Source organism: Muntiacus reevesi, chromosome X (genome assembly GCF_963930625.1).
Source record: "Muntiacus reevesi chromosome X, mMunRee1.1, whole genome shotgun sequence".
Lineage (NCBI taxonomy): Eukaryota > Metazoa > Chordata > Mammalia > Artiodactyla > Cervidae > Muntiacus > Muntiacus reevesi.
The window spans coordinates 56140934-56163443 of record NC_089271.1 but is presented as its reverse complement, the minus strand read 5'-3'; the positions used below and the strand labels follow the sequence as shown (position 1 = coordinate 56163443).

Below are 22510 nucleotides of genomic sequence, written 5' to 3'. Positions count from 1 at the left end.
CCTTTTACAGGGGATCTGCCCGACCCAGGGATCGAACCCAGGTCTCCGGCATTGCAGGCAGATTCCTTACTGTCTGAACCACCAGGGAAGCCCATGTGCTTAAAAAGTATGCATATTTTACTTTTGTTGGATAGACTATTATATAAATGCCAGTTAGGTCAAGTAGGTTGATGGTGTTGTTCAAATCTTCTGTAATCTTGATGATTTTTATCCAGGTGCACTTTCAATTATTGACAGAAAGGTACAGAAGTCCTTACTCATTATTGTTGAATTAATTGCATATCTCTCTTTTCAAGTCACCCTGTATATTGTCACCCTACTTATTTAACTTATATGCAGAGTACATCATGAGAAATGCCAGGATGGATGAAGCACAAACTGGAATCAAGATTGCCAGGAGAAACATCAATAACCTCAGATATGCAGATGACAACACCCTTATGGAAAAAAGCGAAGATGAACTAAAGAGTCTCTTGGTGAAAGTGAAAGAGGAGAGTGAAAAAGTTGGCTTAAAACTCAACATTCAGAAAATTAAGATCATGGCATCCAGTCCCATCACTTCATGGCAAATAGATGGGGAAACAGTGGAAACAGTGAGAAACTTTTTTTTTTTTTTTTTTTTTGGTTCCAAAATCACTGCAGATGGTGAGTGCAGCCATGAAATTAGAAGATGCTTGCTCCTTGTAAGAAAAGCTATGACCAACCTAGACAGCATATTAAAAAGCAGAGATATTACTTTGCTGACAAAGGTCCATCTAGTCAAGGCTACGGTTTTTCCAGTAGTCATGTATGGATGTGAGAGTTGGACTATAAAGAAAGCTGAGTGCCAAAGAATTGATGCTTTTGAACTGTGGTGTTGAAGAAGACTCTTGAGAGTCCCTTGGACTGCAAGGAGATCCAACCAGTCCATCCTCAAGGAAATCAGTCCTGAATATTCATTGGAAGGACTGATGCTGAAGCTGAAACTCCAATACTTTGGCCACCTGATGCGAAGAACTGACTCACTGGAAAAGACCCTGATGCTGGAAAAGATTGAAGGCCGGAGGAGAAGGGGACAACAGAGGATGAGATGGTTTGATGGCATCACTGACACGATGGATATGAGTTCGAGTAGGCTCCGGGAGTTGGTGATGGACAGGGAAGCCTGGCATACTACGATCCATGGGGTCGCAAAGAGTCACACACGACTGAGTGACTGAACTGATTCATTATCGTTAAATTGTATATCTCTCTTTTCAAGTCTGTTGGGTTTTGCTTCACATGTTTTTAAGATGTTTTCAGGTATATACACATTCATAATTTTTGTATCTTCCTGATGGCCTTATGAAGAGTCCCTCTTTATCTATAATAATATTTCCTGTCTTAAAGTCTATCTTGTCTGATATTAACATAGTTACTCCATTGCTTTTATGATTCATGTTAGGTGGCACGTACTTTTCCATCCTTTTACTTTCAACCTCTGTGTGCATGTTTGTCTGTGAATCTAAAGTGTAGTTCTCAGCAGGGAGCAATTTTGCCCCCTAAGTGACATCTGGCAACAGCTAGAGAAATTTATGTTTATCACAACTGTATGTCTACTACTGAAATGTAATGGATAAAGGCCAGGGATGCTACTAAATCCCTTGCAGTGCACAGGACAGCCCCCAAAATGAAGAATTATTCAGTCCAAAATTTCAATGGTATAAGGTTGAGAAACCTTACCTAAATTATTTCTCCTTTAGACAGCCCTGGTTGCTCAGATGGAAAAGAATCTGCCTGTAGTGCAGGAGACCCGGATTCAATCCCTGGGTCAGGAAGATCCCCTGGAGAAGGAAATGGCTACCCAATCCAGTATTCTTGACTGGAGAATTCCATGGACAGAGGAGCCTAGCGGGCTACAGTCCATGGGGTCGCAAATAGTCACACACAACTGAGTGACTAACACTTTCACTTTTAGACAGCATAGAGTTGGAGCTCAGTTTTTTTCCTAGTGTGACAATTTCTGCCTTTTGATTGCAGTATTTAGTCCAGTAACATTTAATGGCTGGATTTATGACTGCCATATTTGCTACTGATTTTCTATATTACATATCATGTTGGTTCTTTGTTATTTTCTCACTGCTTTCTTGTGTGCATGCACATGCATGCTTGCTTTCCCTGGTGCACTTGTGTGTGTGCTCGCTCTCTCTCTCGCACTCTCTCTCTCACTCTCTCTCTCTCTCTATATATATATATATATATACACACACACATATATATGTATATATATATATATTTGTGTGGAATTTAAATTCCTTTTTTAAATTATATTTTTGTGCTATTTTTTATTTTCATAGAAGTTGACCCAGGAATTACAATTATCTTGATCACAATCTACTTCAGTCTGATGCTTATTTCAGTCCAGTAAAATATTGAAAGTTTCTTTGATTTTAGCTCTATTTCCACATACTTCCTTCATAGTAGTATTTTAAAATATAAGTTTTCTGTATATAGTACAAACCCAACAATACAGCAATATAACTAATGCTTAATTCAACTTTCTATGTTTTTAAAAGTTTAGAGAAGAATATACTTATGCAGTTTTTAATAGTTACTCATATTTACACTTTCCAAAGGTCTTTATTTCCTTGTACATATTTAAGTTATTGCCCATTGTCATTTCCTTTTATACTAAAAAGACTTCCTTTAGTATTTCTGATAAGACAGATGTGCTAGGAACAAGTTCTTTCAGTCTTTGTTTATCTGGAAGTGTCATTACTTCACCTTCACTTTTAAGAAAAAACAACTTTATTGGTTTATACATAATTTACATTCCATAAAATTCACCCAATGTATGATTCAATCATTTTAGTAAACTTACCAAGCTATGCAGCCATCACCACCAATACCCCATAAGAACCCTGGTACCATTTTACAGTTAATACCTGTTTCCACCCCCAGCTCCAGGCAACACTAATCTATTTTCTGTTTCTATACATTTGCCCTTTCTAAACATTTCATGTAAATGGAATCACACAGTAGGTGACCTTTTGTGCAAGACTTCTTTCATTTAGCATAATGTTGAGGTTCATTCATGGTTTAGCATGAATCACTACTTCATTCTTTTTAATCATTAAATAGTATAAACAGTCCCCCAGGGTAATAGGGACTGCAAAAACAACTGTGCAAACTGAAAGCAAGGAAAGCATTCTTAATAATCAATAGGGAAAACATAATTGTTCAATGATCCTTAAAAAATGTCATCAAAACATTAAGACTCTTACTCTTGGCTATAAATGTAAAAGAAATAAAACGAGAGCAAAATTAATATTTATTTAGTATACTTTAGAACACCCAAAATATTAAGCATTAAAGTTTTTTTTGTTAAAAAAAAAAACTATCAAAAGTAGTTTGAACAGTGCTTGCTTTCTTTTTTTCACTGTATAATTTACATTACAGAGGGACACCGACCAAGCATCTTTTCTATGCCTTGGTGAACCGTCACACTACTTTCTAGGTTAGGATCAGCTTCACATTATATCCTTAGCACTTTCCATGTCTTGAAATCTCTCCAACAGCTCCTTCAATCTGAGGTGCTTTGTTTTTTGGTGGTTTTTTTGTTTGTTTGTTTTTTCTGGCATCATTTCCTCTGGATCATCATCCTTTTCATCACAACCACTTTCTTTGTTTATATCAATAAATTCTTCACTAAGTTCACCTGGCTGTATATCTAGTGTTTCTCAAATGGTGGCAGTGTTGACATTTCTGCTACTAACCCTTTCTTCTATTATTCCCTTTATGTTTGATACAAATTTCTCTTCCAGTGTTGTCACTTTTCACTTGCCTGCTGCACTTTCATCTTTGCTGGCCAATTCCCTCTTTCAGTTATCCATTTTTGCAAAATGTCACATAGGTTTGTCACTGGGAGACAAAGAAGCAACCCAACTGCAAGCTTTGCTGTCTGTACAAACTGAATAATAGGTGGGTGGTGATCATCACGAACAGACTCTGAAAGATTGGTCACTCATCTTGATGTCCATCTGTTATTTATGTAGTACAAACAGTTAGCAGGAAAGACTAAATTTTATGCAATTACTCACAGTTAATATACCATGGGATCCCCTGATGGCTCAGTGGGTAAAGAATCTGCCTGCAATGTAGGAGACACAGGAGACTCGAGTTTGATCCCTGGGTCAGGAAGATCTCCTAGAGGAGGAAATGGCAACCCACTCCAGTATTCTTCCCTGGGAAATCCCATGGCAGAGGAGCCTGGCAGGATACACTCCAAAGGGTCAAAGAGTCAGACATAACGGAGTGATATTTGAACTATGTTGTTAGGGGACTGGTGTTATTTAACCATGGTCACTGAAATTTGTATAAATCATACTGATCCGAAGTGAGGACTACCCATGTTTTGGGTGGGTAGGGTTTCTAACTTGCTTCTAACCAAAAGAATATGGCAAAGGTGATGGGATAGCACTCTTGTAATTATGTTACATTATATGACAAAGGTGAAATGATTTTTCAGATATAATTCAAGTCCCTAACCTTGTTATGAATTCTACTTTATTTGAAATTAACAAGCTAGTTCAGCTTTCTTTTGTTTAGCATTTGCATGGTGTCTCTTTTATCGTTCCTTTTATTTTGAATCTGTATCTTTATATTTAAAGTGGATCTCTTGTAAACAGCACACAGTTTAATCTTTTAAAAAATACAATCTGACAAGTTCTGCCTTTTAGACCATTCACATTTTCACATTTAAATTAGTGATTAACTGTAATCAATAATTACTGATTACTGATCTGGCAGGATTAAAATCTACTGTCTTGTTAGCTATTTTTTATTTGTTTCATTTGGTCTTCATTTGTCTTTTCCTCTCTGCTTTTTTTTCCCATTTATTTTTATCAAGGGTGAAACAGATCACCAGCCCAGGTTGGATGCATGAGACAAGTGCTCGGGGCTGGTGCACTGGGAAGAACCAGAGGGATGGGGTGGGGAGGGAGGCGGGAGAGGGGATCGGGATAGGGAATACATGTAAATCCATGGCTGATTCATGTAAATGTATGGCAAAAACCACTACAATATTGTAAAGTAATTAGCCTCCTCTCTGCTTTCTCTAGGCTTTACTGAGTATGTTTTATGATCCCATTTTATCAGTTCTATTGCTATCTTTACTTGATGCTTGTTGGCTTGGTAGCAGGGAGGTGAGAAATGGGGGCAGTCTCTTCTATTTTGATCAGTTCTCAATATTAGATAGGTACTGTGGCCCTGGGTCTTGGGGCTGTGGCCTTCAAAAGCATGTGATCCTCATCCAAAGCAAAATTCTGGGCTCAGAAATATGATATTCCTTTCCTACCCTAAGAGTTCAATTCAGTTCAGTCACTCAGTCATGTCCAATTCTTTGTGACCCCATTGACTGCAGCACACCAGGCTTCCCTGTCCATCACCAACTCCCAGAGCTGGAGTATAGCTTCATTGTTTTTCCTGCCCTCCTTTCCAAGGCACAGTGGATTTCTACCTGTTTTTGTTCCCTTTCTTCCTGCAGATGAAAACTTTTGTTCCTTTGGGAGATGAGGAGATACGTCTGGGCAGATTTGGGCAGTGGCTGTTGTTCCACTATCCTAGCCAGCATGCAGGAGACACTTTCTCAGGAATCTTCCTGATCTTCCCTGTGAGGACCTGATGGGGACCCTGAAGGAAAAGTCTGCAAGAGGGTGAGAACCTTCTAAACCTATGGCCCCCAACCTTTGGCAATTCATTAACAATTTGATCTTACTGGCTTATATGACATTCAGCAGTGTCTATCTCAGGTAAGCTAACATTCCTGTGCTATTTACCCCTACAGTGGCACCTGTGTCTTCTGATTTGGGGTTAGTAGTATGCCCAGAAACCTCAGTGTTCTGTTGGGTTCAAGAAAAATCATGAATTTGCAATTTGTCTAGCTTTTTTCTTGTTTTAAGGATGGGGAACCCTACAGTGCACATCTCTGAACGGAAATCAGAAGGCTGTTCATTAGCTTTTCAAGTGTACTTTTACTTTACATGCAGTCTTTTCCCACAAAGTCTAGACATTTGAAACACTGAAAGACTGTGTCAAGCAAATTACAATATGCTAACAATTCACTGGACATTTTGCTAATCCAAGAAATAATCTAAAGATTGAACATTCCTAAAGTGTTGATATCTAATTAAGGATTCTGATCAGCTTGAAATAACTGATATACCTGCCTGGGTTACAATAATTTCAATTGTTGGGAATCCTCTGGCAGTCCAGTGGTTAGGACTCTGTTCTTTTACTGCCAAGGGTGTGGCTTCAATCCCTGGTCAGGGAACTAACATTCCTGTAAGCCGAGTGGTAAGGCCGAAAAAAAAAAAAAAAAAAACTTGTTTTCACCAACTTATATGTTCCTGTAACACACAAAATGTTTGATGTCCATTTGGCCTTTTGAGGTAGACTAAACTCAAGCCTGTATCATTGACCTTGTGTCATTTGCGGGGCCTAACCAGGCCCTCCATACCAGTGGGGGAGACTGAGAATACAGCAGGTGCTTAACTGACTCACTCCCCTGGAGATGCCCTCTTTTACAGAAACCCAACTGTAACTAGGACTGTTCCTAGTTAACTGAATTGTAGAAATTAAAGAGACATCATTTTAAAACATGGACTCAGAGATTAGTACCCTCCACAGGCACAGTTTCCCTGGCTGAACTCATGAATAAAGGGCTTAGAGATGCTAGGATACCACTGTTAACATAGCCCTGTGATTAAAAAACAAAAAGACACTCTTACAGAAATATCTACCATTTTGTTTATAAAGATTAATAATATATACATTAAATTATAATGTTAGTTACACTACAAAAAGGGTCCTTCCAGGAATACCCTGTTGGTCCAGTGGTCAGGACTCAGAGGTTCCACTGTCATGGCCTGGGTTCAATCCCTGGTTGGGGAACTAAGATCCCACAAGCAACACAGTGAAGCCAAATAAAAAATGAATAAAAACCATAAGGGTCCTTCCTTCTCTCCTCATATCTACCATCACTTCCTCTCCTTAAATAATGTATAATAACTCACTCAAACAGCATCAGTAGATACGCTTACAAAATAGCGGATGTGGGGGTCTGTTCATGCAGATACTTAACATTTCAACTGTGAACAACTATTTATCATAATTACCTCATCCCATTCTTTAGGCATATATTATCATAGCAAATCCAGCTTTTACCTTAACACCTAGCTTCCTTCCCTCCAGACTGCTGACAGGAATATTGGCTCTTTGGACCCTTGACCATGCAGCTTTCCCCCTCCCTTGTGGACCATATCTAGGTATTAGAAATATTGTATTTCAGAATGGACATTCAATTTGAAGGATCTTCACACCAGTCCTGGTCTTATGTGACCTCAGATCCATTTTCTACCCTTGTTGTCCTGCTACATGTTCCAGGGGACAGAAAACAAGGATGAACTCCTATAATCTACATTTCCAGGCCCCCCTCCAAGTGGCTTCCAGTTAAATTCATCCAATGGGTGGCACCAGTGAGAGACAAGAGGGTGAGAGGAAAGAGGTGAGGGTATCTCAGGCAACCTCACTCCAGGACTCTGGTAACACCACCTTCTCCCTACTGTCTCCCTAGGGGTGACAGTGGCTTCCTGCTGTTGCTTTATCTCTAGGTCACTTCAATGCACCCTGGTTGGCTTCTCAGCTTTTCCAGCGCCTGTTTCACAACTGTCTCCTACTGAACTACTTGCTTCTTTTTTTCTGACTGGACTGGGATTGAGACCTTATCTGCCACATCAGAGCACTACCCTTTACCAAATATCCCCACAATGAATAAAAATCACTACTGTAAAGAAAAAATACTGCCTGTCATTCCAGTTCTACAAAGATCAAACCATTAGCCACTACAGTTGCACACCAGTTCATAGATATTCTGGCTTCTCCATCACCTCTTAGCAGAAGTTCCTCAGAACTATCTGAGAGGCTGTCTCCCAGGCTCAGGTCCCCAAATAAAACTCACAACTTTCATGTCATGCATTTTTTTTCAGGTGACACTGCAGTATTACCGTCTTGTCTGTGTCTCTCTCCATTGCCATCATAAACACTCTACACAACACTGCCATTGAAAAGAGACAATTTTCTCATTCATACCACTGAAGAGAATCACTCCAGCTCATTCATAGCCTACTCTGTTAATGAATGCAATTGTTTCTTTCTCTGGTTCTCTCACCAGTAAAAATGTACAATAGCCAACAGATTCCTAGACTAGAATAAGATCATCCATGGTAGGCTTGTTTTAAATGTGTGTTCATATGTATATAAAAATACATAGTTGTTGAGGTATGGCAGAAACCAACACAATACTGTAAAGCAATTATCCTCAAATAAAAAATGCATAGCTGTATGAAAACACAGATACACACATGAAGTCCAGAGTTCAATATAAGTAACACAAAAAGAGTGTGTATGGGGGTTACAATGACCCAAAAAAATAAGACCAAAACTCCTTTATGGAATTAAGGCATCCACTCTGAGACAAGACAGAGAAAGAGGGACTGGAATTAGCTTCATGCCTGAAACGAAAACAAACATAAATACATGAGATAATGGTTTTCAAGACACTGAAGAGGAGGCGATGAAGACGTGATTGAGAGATGGGGGCGGGTAATAAGGTAAGTCCTTGACTACTCCAGCTTATTGCCTTAAGAGAGTTTCCAAGCCATAAAACAAGGAGGGGAAACAGAGACATGTCTAGCTAACTCCCGAAACTGACAAATCTGGGATTCTGGATACAAAGGCACCTAAAGTTCACAGGACTGAGTACCAGAAAGGAGACCCAAACACAGAGAGAATCCTGGAGACCCACAGGGGTCTCTCCCTCAGGTATTCAGAAGAAATCAGCATATGCCTATGAGGAGAAAGAATAATTTGAAAGGATTATGAATACAGGGTTTTTTGGGGGGCATGATAAAAGTGCCCTAAAGTTGTGGTAAATAATTGATAGAACTATATAGAAAATAATTAATACAGAAGATTTGAAATAAAACAGCCAAAACAATTCTGTAAAAGAATAAAGATGGAGGACTCACACTACCCAATTTTAAGATGTACTACAAAGCTGCAGCAAGCAAGATAGTATGGTACTGGCAAAAAGCTAGATATAGAGATCAGTGGAACACAAGAGGAAGTCCAGAAATACATCCACACAAATATGGGCAGTTGAGGGAATTCCCTGGCTATTCAGTGGTTAAGACTGTGTGCTTTCACTGTCCAGGGCCCAGGGTTCAATCCCTGGTCAAGGAAGCAAGATCCCGTAAGCTTTGTGGCATGGCTATATATATATATATGGAATTGATTTTGGAAGAAGTTGCAGAAGTAATTCAATGAAGAAAAGATCACCTTTTCAACAATGAAACATCCATATGCAAAAAAATGAATCTCAACCTAAACTTACCTTATGTCAAAACTTACCTTAGTCAAAAAATAACTCCAAATAAATCACAGATCTAAATGTACAAAATGCAAAACCATAAAGCTTTTAGAAGAAAACAAAACCCTCTTGACCTGGGGTTAAAGAAAAAACTTTTAGACATGACACCAAAAGCACAGTCAATGAAAAAGGAAAAGTTGATAAACTGACTTGCATCAAAATTGAAAACATTTGCTCTGCAAAAGACACTGTAAGATGAAAAAAAGCTACAAACTAGAAGAGAACATTTTCATATTACATATCTAACAAAAGTCTTGATTCCACAATATTAAAAAAAAAACCTCAAAATTCAAAGAAAACAATAGAATTAGAAAATGAGCAAAACACTTGAACAGTCACTTCACCAAAAAGAATATGTGAAAAATGACAAATAAGTACAAGAAAAGATGTTAAGCATCAGGAAAACGCAAATTAAAACCACAATGAGATACCACTACACATCTATTAGAATGGGTAAAATTAAAAATACTAACAATACTAAGTGCTGAAGAGAATGTGGAGCAACTAGAACACTTACATATTGCTGGTTAGAATGTACAACTACTCTAGAAAACAGTTTGGCAATTTTTTTATAAAGCTAAACACATGCTTACCCTATGACCCATCAATCCCAATACTGGGTATTTATCATAGAAAAATGGAAACTTACATTCACACAAAACCTGTATGCTAGTGTTCATAGTTCATGTGTGCTCAGTAGCTCAGTCATGTCTGACTCTTTGCAACCCCACAGAGTGTATGGACTGTATGGACTGTAGCCCGCCAGGTTCCTCTGTCCCTGGGATTTCCCAGGCAAGAATACTGGCATGGGTTGCCATTTCCTCCTCCAGAGAATCTTCCTCACGGAAGGATTAAACCTGCATCTCCTGCATTGCAGGCGGATTCTTTACCAATGAGACACCAGGAGAGCCAGTAATGTTCATAGTAGCTCTATTCATAATCACAAAACAAAAAGACTGGAAACAATCTAAATGTCCTTCAACTTGCAAACAAACTATGGTATATCCATAAAATGAAATTCAACTCAGCAATAAAAAGGAACTAATCATAGATACTTGCAATGACATGGCTAAATCTCAAAGGCCTTATGGTGAGTGAAAAAATTAATCCCAAAAGGTTACATACTGAAGGACTCCATTTATGTTGATATTTGAAAGACAAAACAATAGTGATGAAGAACAGGTCAGTGACTGTCAGGGCAGTGTGGTAGCATGAGTTTTTTAGGGTGAAGGAATTCATATTCACCTCAACTGTGGTGGTGGTGGTTACACATCTATACATGTTATAAAATTCATAAAACTGTACGTAGAAAGTCAATATTACTCATGATAATTTTTAAATAAAATTAATAAATCTAAAAAAGAGATGGTTTTTTAAAATAAAAGTGTCATGAAATCGAAGAAGCCTCAGGAGCACAAAAAGCTAACAGTCAGATGATACCACCCTTCAGGAATAAGTTAATATAATAGGCCTGATGTTGCTATCTCTAGGAGGCCTGCTTGTATGACTGACCCATACAATAGTTCCTGAGAATTTGACCTGTAAAATATCCCCCATGCTACTAATTGACAAGGTTGTTTCATGTGCCTGGAATACTGAATATGGCTAGGTAGTTTCTACAAATGTAATCCATACAGCACACCTGCTTCCTTCTGGCAACCAGAAATTTTGGTAAGAGTACCTAATCAGTCCTTATTTTTAAAAAAATATCTGAGACTTGAACAAGCTTTGCTGGGCAGAAACACTGCATTCATTGTTGCATTTACTTGCTGCAAGAAGCTTGTTCTGTGAAACTCCACCCCTTTAGAAGCCCACATCTAGACTCTTTCATATTCCACCTATTACATCTTTTTCCCTTGCATATAAAACCCTAAAGAATACACACCAAAAAAAAAAAAAAAACTGTTAGAGATGATAAAACAAATTTGAGCTGCGGTGTTGGAGAAGACTCTTGAGAGTCCCTTGGACTGCAACAAGATCCAACCAGTCCATCCTAAAAGAGATCAGTCCTGGGTGCTCACTGGAAAGACTGATGCTGAAGCTGAAACCCCAATACTTTGGCCATCTCATGCAAAGAGTTGACTCATTGGAAAAGACCCTGATGCTGGGAGGGATTGGAGGCAGGAGGAGAAGGGGACGACAGAGGATGAGATGGTTGGATGGCATCACTGACTCGATGGACATGAGTTTGAGTAAACTCTGGGAGTTGGTGATGGACAGGGAGGCCTGGCGTGCTGCGATTCATGGGGTCATAAAGAGTTGGACACGACTGAGTGACTGAACTGAACTGAACAGGGTACAAAATCAACACCCCCCAAAAAAGCTTCAGTCCTACTTCTATATGCTAGTAATGAACAATCCAAAAAGGAAATTTTTAAAAATCATATACAAAAATTAACTCAAAACAGATCAACAGTCTAAACTTCAAAGCTAAAACTGGGAATTCCCTAGAAGTCCAGTGGTTAGGAGTCAGATCTTTCACCGCCAGGGCCGGGTTTGATCCCTGGTCAGGGAACTAAGATGCTACAAGCTGTGCAGCTCAGGCAAATAAATAAATAAATACTAAAACTATAAAACTCTTGGAAGAAAATATAGGAGGAAAGCTTTATGGCATTAGATTTGGCAATGATTTCTTCTTGGATATGATACCAAAGCATAAGCAACAAAAGAAAAAATATATATAAACTAAAATTCATCAAAATGAAAACCCTGCACATCAAAGGACACTACCACAGAGTGAAAAGGCAACCCATTGGATAGAAGAAAGTATTTGCAAGCCATATCTGATAAGAGAATAATATCCAGAATATACAAAGAGCTCCTACAACCCAACAACAAAAAATAACCCAATTTTTAAAACAGGCAGAGGTGTGAATGAACACTTCTCCAAATAGATATACAAATAGCCAATGAGCATGTGAAATGCTCAACATCTCTAGCCCTTGCTACTGCTGCCGTGGCTAAGTCGCTTCAGTCATGTCCGACTCTATGTGATCCCATAGATGGCAGCCCACCAGGCTCCACCGTCCCTGGGATTCTCCAGGCAAGAACACTGGAATGGGTTGCCATTTCCTTCTGCAATGCATGAAAGTGAAAAGTGAAAGTGAAGTTGCTCAGTCGTGTCCGACTCTTCGAGATCCCATGGACTGCAGCCTACCAGGCTCCTCTGTCCATGGGAGTTTCCAGGCAAGAGTACTGGAGTGGGTTGCCATTGTCTTCTCCTCTCTAGCCTCTAGGGAAGTGTAAATCAAACCCATAATAAACTAACACTTCACAACGACTAGGGTGACTGTCTTTTTTTTTTTTTTTTTTTGGCTGCACCAGGTCTTAGTTGCGGCATGTGAGATCTAGCTTCCTGACCAGGGATCAAACCCAGGCCCCTGCATTGAGAGTGCAGAGTCTCAGCCACTGGACCATCACGGAAGTCCCTAAGGTGACTATTAAAAAAAAAAAAGTATTGGAGAGGATGCTGTGATATTGGAACCCCTGTGCATTGTAGTGGAAGTGTAAAATATTGCAGCCACTTTGGAAAACAGTTTGGTAGTTCCTCAAAAAGTTACCCATATAATTACCTTATTTCACAGCAATTCTACTCATAGGTAAATACTCAAAAGAATTGAAAATAGGGACTCAAACAGATACATGTATACAAGTGTTCATAGCAGCATTATACCACCAGTTGCCAAAAGGTAGAAACCACCCAAGTGTCCCTGAACTGATGAATGAATAAACAAAACATAGTGTATATATACAATAGGATACTAATCAGCCACAGAAAGGAATTAAGTTCATATACCTACTACAACATGGATGAACCTTGAAATTATTATTCTAAGTGAAAAAAATCAGATCAAATATTGCATGAATACACTTATATGAAATCTCTAGAATAGGCAAATTCATTGAGACAGAAAGTAGATTAAAGGTCATCAGAGGTTAGGAGGAGGGTAGAATGGGGCATTATTGCTTAATGAGTACAAGGTTTTTGTTTGGGGAAATGAAAACATTTTGGAAATAGTGGTGATAGCCACACAATTTTGTAAATGTTACAAATGTTAGTGAATTATACAACTAAAATAACTAAAATGACAAACTTTATGTTATACATATTTTACAAGAAAAAAGAAAAAAACCACCATGTGGCTTATCAGTTAAATATACAATTTTCTGCAAACATCTATTCACCTATCCCTTCATTCTCCTTCCTTAAACAGTTCTCTGTGATTCAAGCAGATGTTTTCAGAAAAGCTTCCTTCTCAGTGTAAATCTGAGGCACAAGAACTTGAAGGATCTTTAGTGATTAAGCAGTGTTACAGCATCTTTTTGTTAGACAAGGTAGAATCCATTAAATAAATGTTGCCATAGCACCTACTATGTGTTATGACTGTTCTAGGGACAGAGACAGCAGCAAACAAAAGACACTCCAGCCTGCACTGGGTTTCTTTCTAACGTATTTTGGAAACCCTCTCCAAAATACTGATATGCCTGTGACAACTAGCACAGTAAGAGCAGAGAGACCCAAGAGTGTGACAGACCCAGCTCAATTTGCCTCCCCACCTCTATGATAGTGATGTGTAGAAATGAGAATACTTTTAGGCAACTACTCCCACCTGAGAAGGCCTAGAGCAGCCATTCTGATCATTGTTTGACTATTTCCCCCGGTAACACTGGAAGCCTTCTGTCATACTGTCTTAGTTCAGGCTGCTGTAACAAAGTACCACAGGCTATGCAGCCTATAAACCAGTGAAATTTCTCTCTCCCAGTCCTGGAGGCTGGAAATCCAAAATCAGGGTACTGGCATGTTCTGGTCCTGGTGAGAGTCCTCTCCCAGGCTGCACACTGCCAACTTCCTGTTGTACCCTCACAGGATGGACAGTTCTCTGGGGCCTCTTTTTAAGGGCACCAATCCCATTCATGAGGGGCTCCACCTTCGACCTAATTACTTCCTAAAGGCCAAATGTCCCATTACCATCATCACCCTGGGAGTTAGGATTTCAACAGAAGATTTTTGAGGGGCACGGACATTCAGTCCATAACGCATAGCAAGGGAGTAACACCTGGAATGTGGCCTTTGGAATACAAATGAGCAGATATCTTGGCTTCACTTGGATTCAAGGGCCCAAGGCCAATCTAGCATAGGAAAAGGGATTCTTCTAAACTGGCCAACCTCACCCCTTGCAGCTGTATACTGGAATTTGGAGCCAAAGCCCCAGCTAATAATAAAGGGTCACTTTGCTTTGTTTTATACTCTGGGCATGAATTTCCCTCAAAGACCTCCTGGAAGCAGGTGATCAGGGCAGAATTCAGGTTCCCCTCTATCCTGGCCAAATACATCCTCAACCTATTGATCCCATCCTTCAATAGATCCCCATTTACCAATCTCAAGTGTGTGACCCTAAACAAATGAGATACTAAACCTAACTTTCAATTTATTCATCTGGCAAAATGGGACCAATAATACAGTCTTCATTACATTTTCTGTGAAGGTTATACGGCTTAAACTATGCAAAATAATATGGTGCTTGACCATGATAGTAGGTACTCAATAAACAGCTGCTACTTTTTACCACATTTATTTAATTACAAGCAGTGTAGTGGATGTATTTAAAGGATCAAAACAAATATTCTGTAGCAGTGAGTTTCAAATTTCAGTATTTAAATTTCAGTATTTAAATTTTAAATTTCAGTATTTAAAATCCCTGGTAATGCATTGAATCACAGATTTCTGGGCCTCACTGAAACATTCTCAATCAGTCTGGGGCCAGACCTGCCATTTTTAACAAGCTCTCCAGGTGATACTGATAGGTTCATTGAAGCAACTTCATAAACTCGAGATGAACACCCTATTCAAACTGGATCACTTGAAAATTTACTTTATCAACAACCAACAACAAAAATGCATGCAAATCCTACTACGTTTCTTTTCTGATTATGTATGACAAAGTATTATTCAAATACTTCAGCAGAGATTGGCTAGCCGCTTTCCAAACCTGTTCCTCTTACTCCAACTAGACTACATCTTCCTGCCTCCCTTCCAGTTCAATGTGGCCTCGTGACCAAATTCTGTCCAACAGAAGCAGCAAAGCAATGTGCACCACTTCCAGATTTAGTATGTAAGTCTTCCCCTTATGATCGTCTTTTCCTTCCTTCCTTCATGGGCTGGAGGGCAAGGATTCCAATGGCCCAAGGGACAGATAAGTCACAAAATGGAAGGCACCTGGTCCCTGAATCACCACTACATGGAGAGCCACCTGCCAGATCCCTGCACTGGCCCATTACATGAGAAAAAATGAAGTTTTCTCAAGTTAGGCCACGGAAATTTGGGGTTGGTCTATTAAAACAGCTAGCATTACCCTAATACAGATATCTACATTGATTAAAAGAGAGGGAGCAAGCTTTAACCCAAAGAGAAAAGTCTAACACATACGCCCTTCTAAGTGGAACAGAGGCAGTTTTTCAAAAGACATGTGAACCTGAAAATCAAACCAAAACACTGAAATGAAAAGGAAGTTACTGATTCTCAAGTCATGTAAGCTTAACCATTTCATGAAACCTTCTGTTAGAGTTTCACAGTGTCACAAAGAATGTAATGAGAGTAACAGATGGTTTATCCTCACATGGTAGAAGAGTGAGAGAATCTAGTCTCCTCTTCTTATAAGGGCACCGATCCCATCATGGAGACTCCACCCTCATGACCCCTTCTAAATCTAATTTACTCCCAAAGACTCCACCTCCAAAGACCATCACACTGGGGAATGGGACTTCAACATATGAATTTTTGAGAGGACACAATTCAGTCACTTATCCTGCCTTTCTGCTTCCCTTGACATAGACAGACTTTTGGAAGAAACCAGGACAACTGTCTTACAGATTGTCCCATATTTTGGATTTGTCTGTTTTCATATGGTATTTTATAACTTATTTCCCTATCCCCTATATTTCCTATCAACTGGAAGATGCCCCTAAAACTTCCATTAGATTCAGATGAAGCATGTGAAGGATGAATACCACAGATAAAGCTGTCTGCTTCCTCTTGTAACACAACAGGAGGCATATAATACTGGACAGTTCCATGAGGACCAAGGATAAATTTGATGACCTGGTTATAAGATGCTGACTGCCAGACCTCTCTACTGTAAAGGCACCTTCTTTCCTTTGTGATAGATAAGTAATCTGTGGTGTGATATTCAACACCACGCAAGTACCATGTTCCCCCACAACCTCTCACCTATGGCTCTGGAATTCATTGAAAATCCTTGTCAAAGTTAATTGTCTTTGGGGGTTGTGAAATGGTGATTTCTAATTACATCATTCCAAAAAGGCTCTAAGAAATGCTTTCAGGAATATCGTTTTTCTAACTTTAAGACACATTTTACTTCCATTTATAACTTTTAAGTAACAAATGCTGACTAAGCACATAACTGATCTGTTTCTAATGCATTTTTTGCTATAAAAAAAGTTGTGTGCTTTATTTTTTTAATGTTTCAATTGTAGAAGTAATGCTCAATGTTATAGAAAGTTCAGGCCATTCAGAAGAGTATAAAAGGAAAAGTAACATCTCCCTTTCCTCCCTCCCAACAACTGATCCCACTGTCAAAGTTTGTGCCTCTTTCCAGAGATGCACACATGTCATGTGTAAATGTATATGTATCATGTTTATGTATTTATATCACAGCACTTTAAAAAAATAAATTAAATGCTACACTTACCGCTTTGTGCCTTGTTTTTTACACAACACTAAGTGAGCTGCCTTAAAAGGACATCTCAAAACACCTTTTTCCCAACTGTACAGTATTCCTTAGTGGGAATGTGCTGTAGTTTAACCAGTTCCTTCTTAATGAGTATTGCAACTTGTTCCTGCTGCAATGAATATCGCCATCTATATAATGTAACACACTAATGTGATTATTTCTGAAATATAAAGCCCAAGAATGGAGACTGCTGGATAAAAGAGTAGAACAGCTACCTTAGCAAACTATTAACAAATTATTAACAAATGGCCTACAAAAAATTACAATGTATACCTATGGCTGATTCATGTTGATATTTGACAGAAAACAAAATTCTGCAAAGCAATTCTCCTTCAATTAAAAAATAAATAAATTATTTAAAAAAGAAAATGACAATTCTCATCACTCCCACTAACTGTACCTTAATGCCTTTTAAAATTACAGCAGGACTCTACCCAAGTAGCAATGCTGACCAAAGAATCACAAGTCTAAATTGAAAAGGAGAACTAATATTTACCAAATAAGTAGCAGACACACCACACTTGACCTTTACAATATCACAATAACAAAAATTCTGTGAGGTGAGTGACACTGTCTCCATTTTTGAAAAAAAGAAACTAAGGTTCCAAGAGCTTGCCCAGTGTTACACAGCTTTACAAGTAAGGGGCCAGCATTTGAACCCAGGGCATCTGGTACCAAACTGAGACTATACAGAGCTTCCCCAAACTAGGGCCAAAGTGAAAGGCTCTTGAAAAAGAGGGAGGGCTCCCAATTAACCAGGAAGAGGGTGGTTCTGAAATGTTTGCTCACAGGCTCAAATGTTAATTTCACACTACTGCGAAAAGCCATAATTTCCCCTTTCAGACTTTGCCTATGAACCCTCCCTCAGCCTGTGCTTAGCAGTCCAGCACCAGCAAAACAACAACGAGCGCACGGTCCATGGAACCTTGAAGGTTCTGTGCAACACAAACTTGAAAAGTTGATAGGTGTGGAGGAGGGGCAAGCGAGTAGCAGGTGGTAGGCTAGCATGACGGAGTTAGATATTTTGGACCCGTATCAGCTGTCACAAAAACATTATGGGGAAAGTGGAACTACTGTACACACAAGAGAGAACCACAATTAACTGACACAGTCTGTTTATGCCACCTTTCCCTCCTCAAACACTTGCTATTTTTGCTGCACAGACACGAGGGGCTTGGTAACTTTAGGATGGCACTTAATCACGTACAGAGCCAGACAGCTGGAAGCTCCCTGCACCGACAAAACAGGTTAGACTGGTGCCAGGCGAGTGCCTCACCCGCTGCCCTGCAGCCCTCATCACAGGGCTGGCGGGGGCAGAGCGGGGCTGCCTTCAAGGTCCCTGGAGCGTCAAGTCTATGGTCACCTTCCCTGGTAGCTGCCTGGACCAGTGGTTAGGGAGGAGGAGTGCTTCTAACTGTCCCTTGGTGGGTGGTGGAATTCCTTTCCATTGAAGTGCTAAGTATTCACAGCGTGTCTCTTACAATCCTTAGGTCCTTTGGGATCTATCTGTGCACACCACTCCTAAAGTACATCAACTCTTCTTTGGAGACAATGAGATAAAAGGAGAAAGGAAAAAGATGGACAACCTCCCCCCTTTCCCAGTTATGCCTCCATTCCAGACCCAGGGCTCCAAAAGTTCCACAGGTACAGCCAACAACTGAAAAGTCACAGAAAATTAATAACAATTTGATTTAAATAGGGAGTAGTGGGCATCAAACTGGATGATTTGAGGAGTATCTTAAAATGCCACAAGAATGCCACAGAACGGAAGCATGGATGTGCTATTAGGTGATTCCACTTCCAAAGTTAAAAAAAAAAAAAAGCACTAAAGTATATAGTGATGTCTTCCCTCCCACCCCTACATACCACCTACCTTGTTCCTCCCCCACAAGGAAACCAATGGTGTCAGGCTATTGCATGTCCTCCTAGAGATATTTTATGACTATACCAGCAAATACACATATTATCACAATTTATTTTAATATATTACTATATATTAGTACATTGTTTATATATATATATGTATACACACACCACAATTTATTTTAAATATTAAAGCCTTTCCTCTCAAAGTACCATTTAAGTATTTTTAAAAGGCCAGGAATTAGATTTTTTTCATTTCAAGGTAAAAGTTTGGAAATTCACAGTTGAACTCTTTCACTCATGAAAACCTACCAACATTTAAAAGTTAAATTGGCTATCTCCATAAATTAACTTGAGCACCCAGTACACAGCAGATACTTAACAAATGTTTCCTTAGATTTTTTGCCCTTTATTACTCAGAGGACACTCACTTCCTCTACTGATATCAAGAAATGAAATCTGATGTCTTTCTACTGAGAAAGAGAAGTCCTGAAATCTGTACTGCATTCACTTAAGTATTCAAAGATTTTCATATTGAATTTTCTGTATCAAAATTCCTATCCCTTAAGTATATACTGGATAGTTAGCTAATAAAATGACATCAGAATTCAGATTTGGGGCTTGGGGCGGGGCGGAGGCAGAACTTAAAACAGAAGACTAAATATCTTTTAGAGAAAAAGAAATATTTTCTCTCAGTTACAGGCAATCCACATCAAGATATTAATATCTGGCAGAACCTAGGACATCACACATTGACAAACAAATTTCTTACCACATTTCAAAGTAACACTAAAAGCCAAAGACACAGAAGAAAATTACAGGGAATGCTATGAGAGGATGTTCTGAACATCATCAATTAAACCAGATTTCCATAATACAAAGTGAAACACTACACTGGCAGCACAATCCCAATGACTAAAAGATTGAAATGAGTTTAAAAAGTACATATCCGCAAAGGAAAATTCTACTGTTGTTTTCAAGCCTTAAGCTAAAGGTGACTGAGCTCCTAAGAACATGGAGTACTCCTCAGAAAATATATTTCTAAATCTCATTTTCCATGCACTTGGAGCATATATTTATGAGCCTGTCCAATCTACCTTTTAAAAGTATTTCACACTGTACCTTAATGAATTGGATCTAGGGGCTGTAAAATAAAAATATTTTTATGGCTAAAGGCAACGCTCATTTGCTCAGAGTCAACCACCTGAAATGACAGGTTTCAACTCCCCACTCTGCTATCAGCTCAGGAAACCTTCGAGCTTACATGCTTTAGCCTGGGCATCAGTCATTTGTCACAGATTGACACAAACCACAAAGCCCAAGAACGGCCAGGTTTTCTGTTCACATCTGTAATTTGCAATAACCAAACTCAGTTTTAGACCTGGTCCTGCTTCAATTCAAGATCTGTTTAGGCCAGGTCTCTTTAAAACCTAGAGGGCTCCAGGAGAGCACTTCATAACCTTGGTGACCATGAGCCAGGGCTGTCAACAATCAAGCACCATGAGTAAGTAAGGCCCAGGGCCAAGGGTAACTGTCACATTAAAGATTAACGTTTTCACTTTCCATTCTCTATCACAGAATCCTGAATGGAAATTGAGTGGAGAGATCCCTCCAGTATAACTGATAAAGTCAAATGTTTCCTACTGGGAACAGTCATTAAGTGGACTCATCTATTTCACATAAGGATGCCAACCTGGGCCTTAACTCCATTGCATTATATTCAAAAGAATACTTGGTTCCCGTTTGAAGTCACGTCATGGTGGGCAGGTGTGAGGGTGGAGAGGGTGGCATGGCACGGGAAGAGGGATGATTCAGATTGCGGCTGACATCCATGCAGTGACGCCAAGATTTGTGCTGACCCTTGTGTATGTAATACACCATGTGCCATTAAACTCAGGAAAGGATGATGGCACAGTCCATCTTTCACAACAAAAGAAGGCTGACTTCAGAATTAAAACCACTACTTTTCCTCTTCATCCACCCGTAAATGTATCTTCAAAGCAGCGTCCTTGTTACAATCAGAGGAATGCAAAAGCTCCTCTTCTCTTAAAGAAAGCAAGTGGGTATAACTTCCTACTTGGACACAAGGGTGGGAGGCGTGCCCATCTTCCCGACTAGGTCCGCCATGGCGGTACATCACCGTAGGTCTTGGACCACGCTCACCTTTCACAATGCTTCAAGCTCCGACTTTATTCACAAGACATTCGGGAACACAGATGTCAGAACTGGGCGCCCACCCAGGTTGACCATTGATGTGGCATCCACCAAGCCCCGTCAGCCCCTACCCAAGTCGAGGAAGCCTCAGCCCTTACCCACCCTCACGGTGGCCTGCCTCCGGAGGTGGAGAGATCCCTAGGAGGTCACCCCCTCCCGCCCCGGCACACACATCCTGTGAAGCTGAACTGGGGCTGGGGGCGGGGGCACGAGGGGTGGGGTGCGAAGCTGAAACAGAACCGATTGGACTGAACCAGACCACCCCGGTGCCTTTCATTTTCCCGGTTCCCCTGGAAGAAACGTCGAAATGAGGTGGAATTCATTTTCATGGTAATAGGGAGCCCGAAAATGCAGACAGTTGACCTTGGGAGCCGAGACCGTCTCAGCGGGAAACGGAAAAGAAACGAAACACGTCGGCAAGTGAAGGGGGAGCACAAGGCGGCGCGGGGTGGGGAAGGGGGGGCGGAAGCGCAGCAGCCCGGGCGCCCGCGGGGAGTAGGGGACGGTGGGCGAGGGTGCGGGGCGTGCTCACCGTAGATCATGGCCAACCCGGTCTCGTGCAGGAAGCGAACCCGGCGGTGCTTGAAGAGCCAGATGGTGAGGATGGTGAGCGTGAGCAGCAGGATGAAGGTGAGCAGGCTCACGCTGTCCTGCCGATGGCTCTCCTCTGCCTCCTTCTCCGTGGCGAGCTCCTCCATGGCGCTGCTGTCCTCAGCCGCCGCCCCAGAGGAGGAGGCCGCGGCCGCCCCGCGCAGCCCCCGACCCAGCAGCAGCGGCAGCAGCAGCAGCAGCCGCGGTGGCAGCGCCCGGGCCGCCCGCCCCGAGCCGAGGCGCGCCGCGTCACCAGGCTCCATGGCCCCAGCGCCGCCCGCGCCTCCTGCACGCTGGGACCGGCAGCCCGCGCCGTCGGCAGCTTCCCCTGGCGCCACCGACCCGCCGGAGTAGCCGCGGCCGCTGCAGCTCCTCCTCCAGCTCGCGCCGGGCAGGGGCTGGGGCCGCGCCGGGAGTCGCGCTGGGGGAGGGGCGCGCGCAGTGCGCAGGATCCCCAAGCACCGCCCCCCGCCCGCGTACCTGTCCGGCCCCCAGCCGCGCCGCGTCCCCCCCACCCCTTCCCGCCGCCCTTCCCAGTTCCAGCGAGGTCGCCCCCTGGCCCCCGGGCCGAGCCGCGGGCCCCTCTCCTCACTGAGCTCCTCCCTCGGTCCCAGCGTACCTGGCCAGGCCATCTGGGCTCGCGGAG

General features: G+C 41.1%; 1 protein-coding gene across 1 annotated transcript in view; it reads right to left on the bottom strand.

Annotated features, from left to right (window-relative positions):
- Positions 1–22254, bottom strand: part of SLC9A7 (solute carrier family 9 member A7) — a 154876-nt gene extending 132622 nt beyond the window's left edge. The window contains exon 1 of the mRNA XM_065915454.1: positions 21806–22254. Within this exon, the coding sequence (XP_065771526.1) occupies positions 21806–22127 (322 nt within the window). The 5' untranslated portion in view covers positions 22128–22254. The remainder of the gene's footprint in view (positions 1–21805) is intronic.
- Positions 22255–22510: the final 256 nt, after the last annotated feature.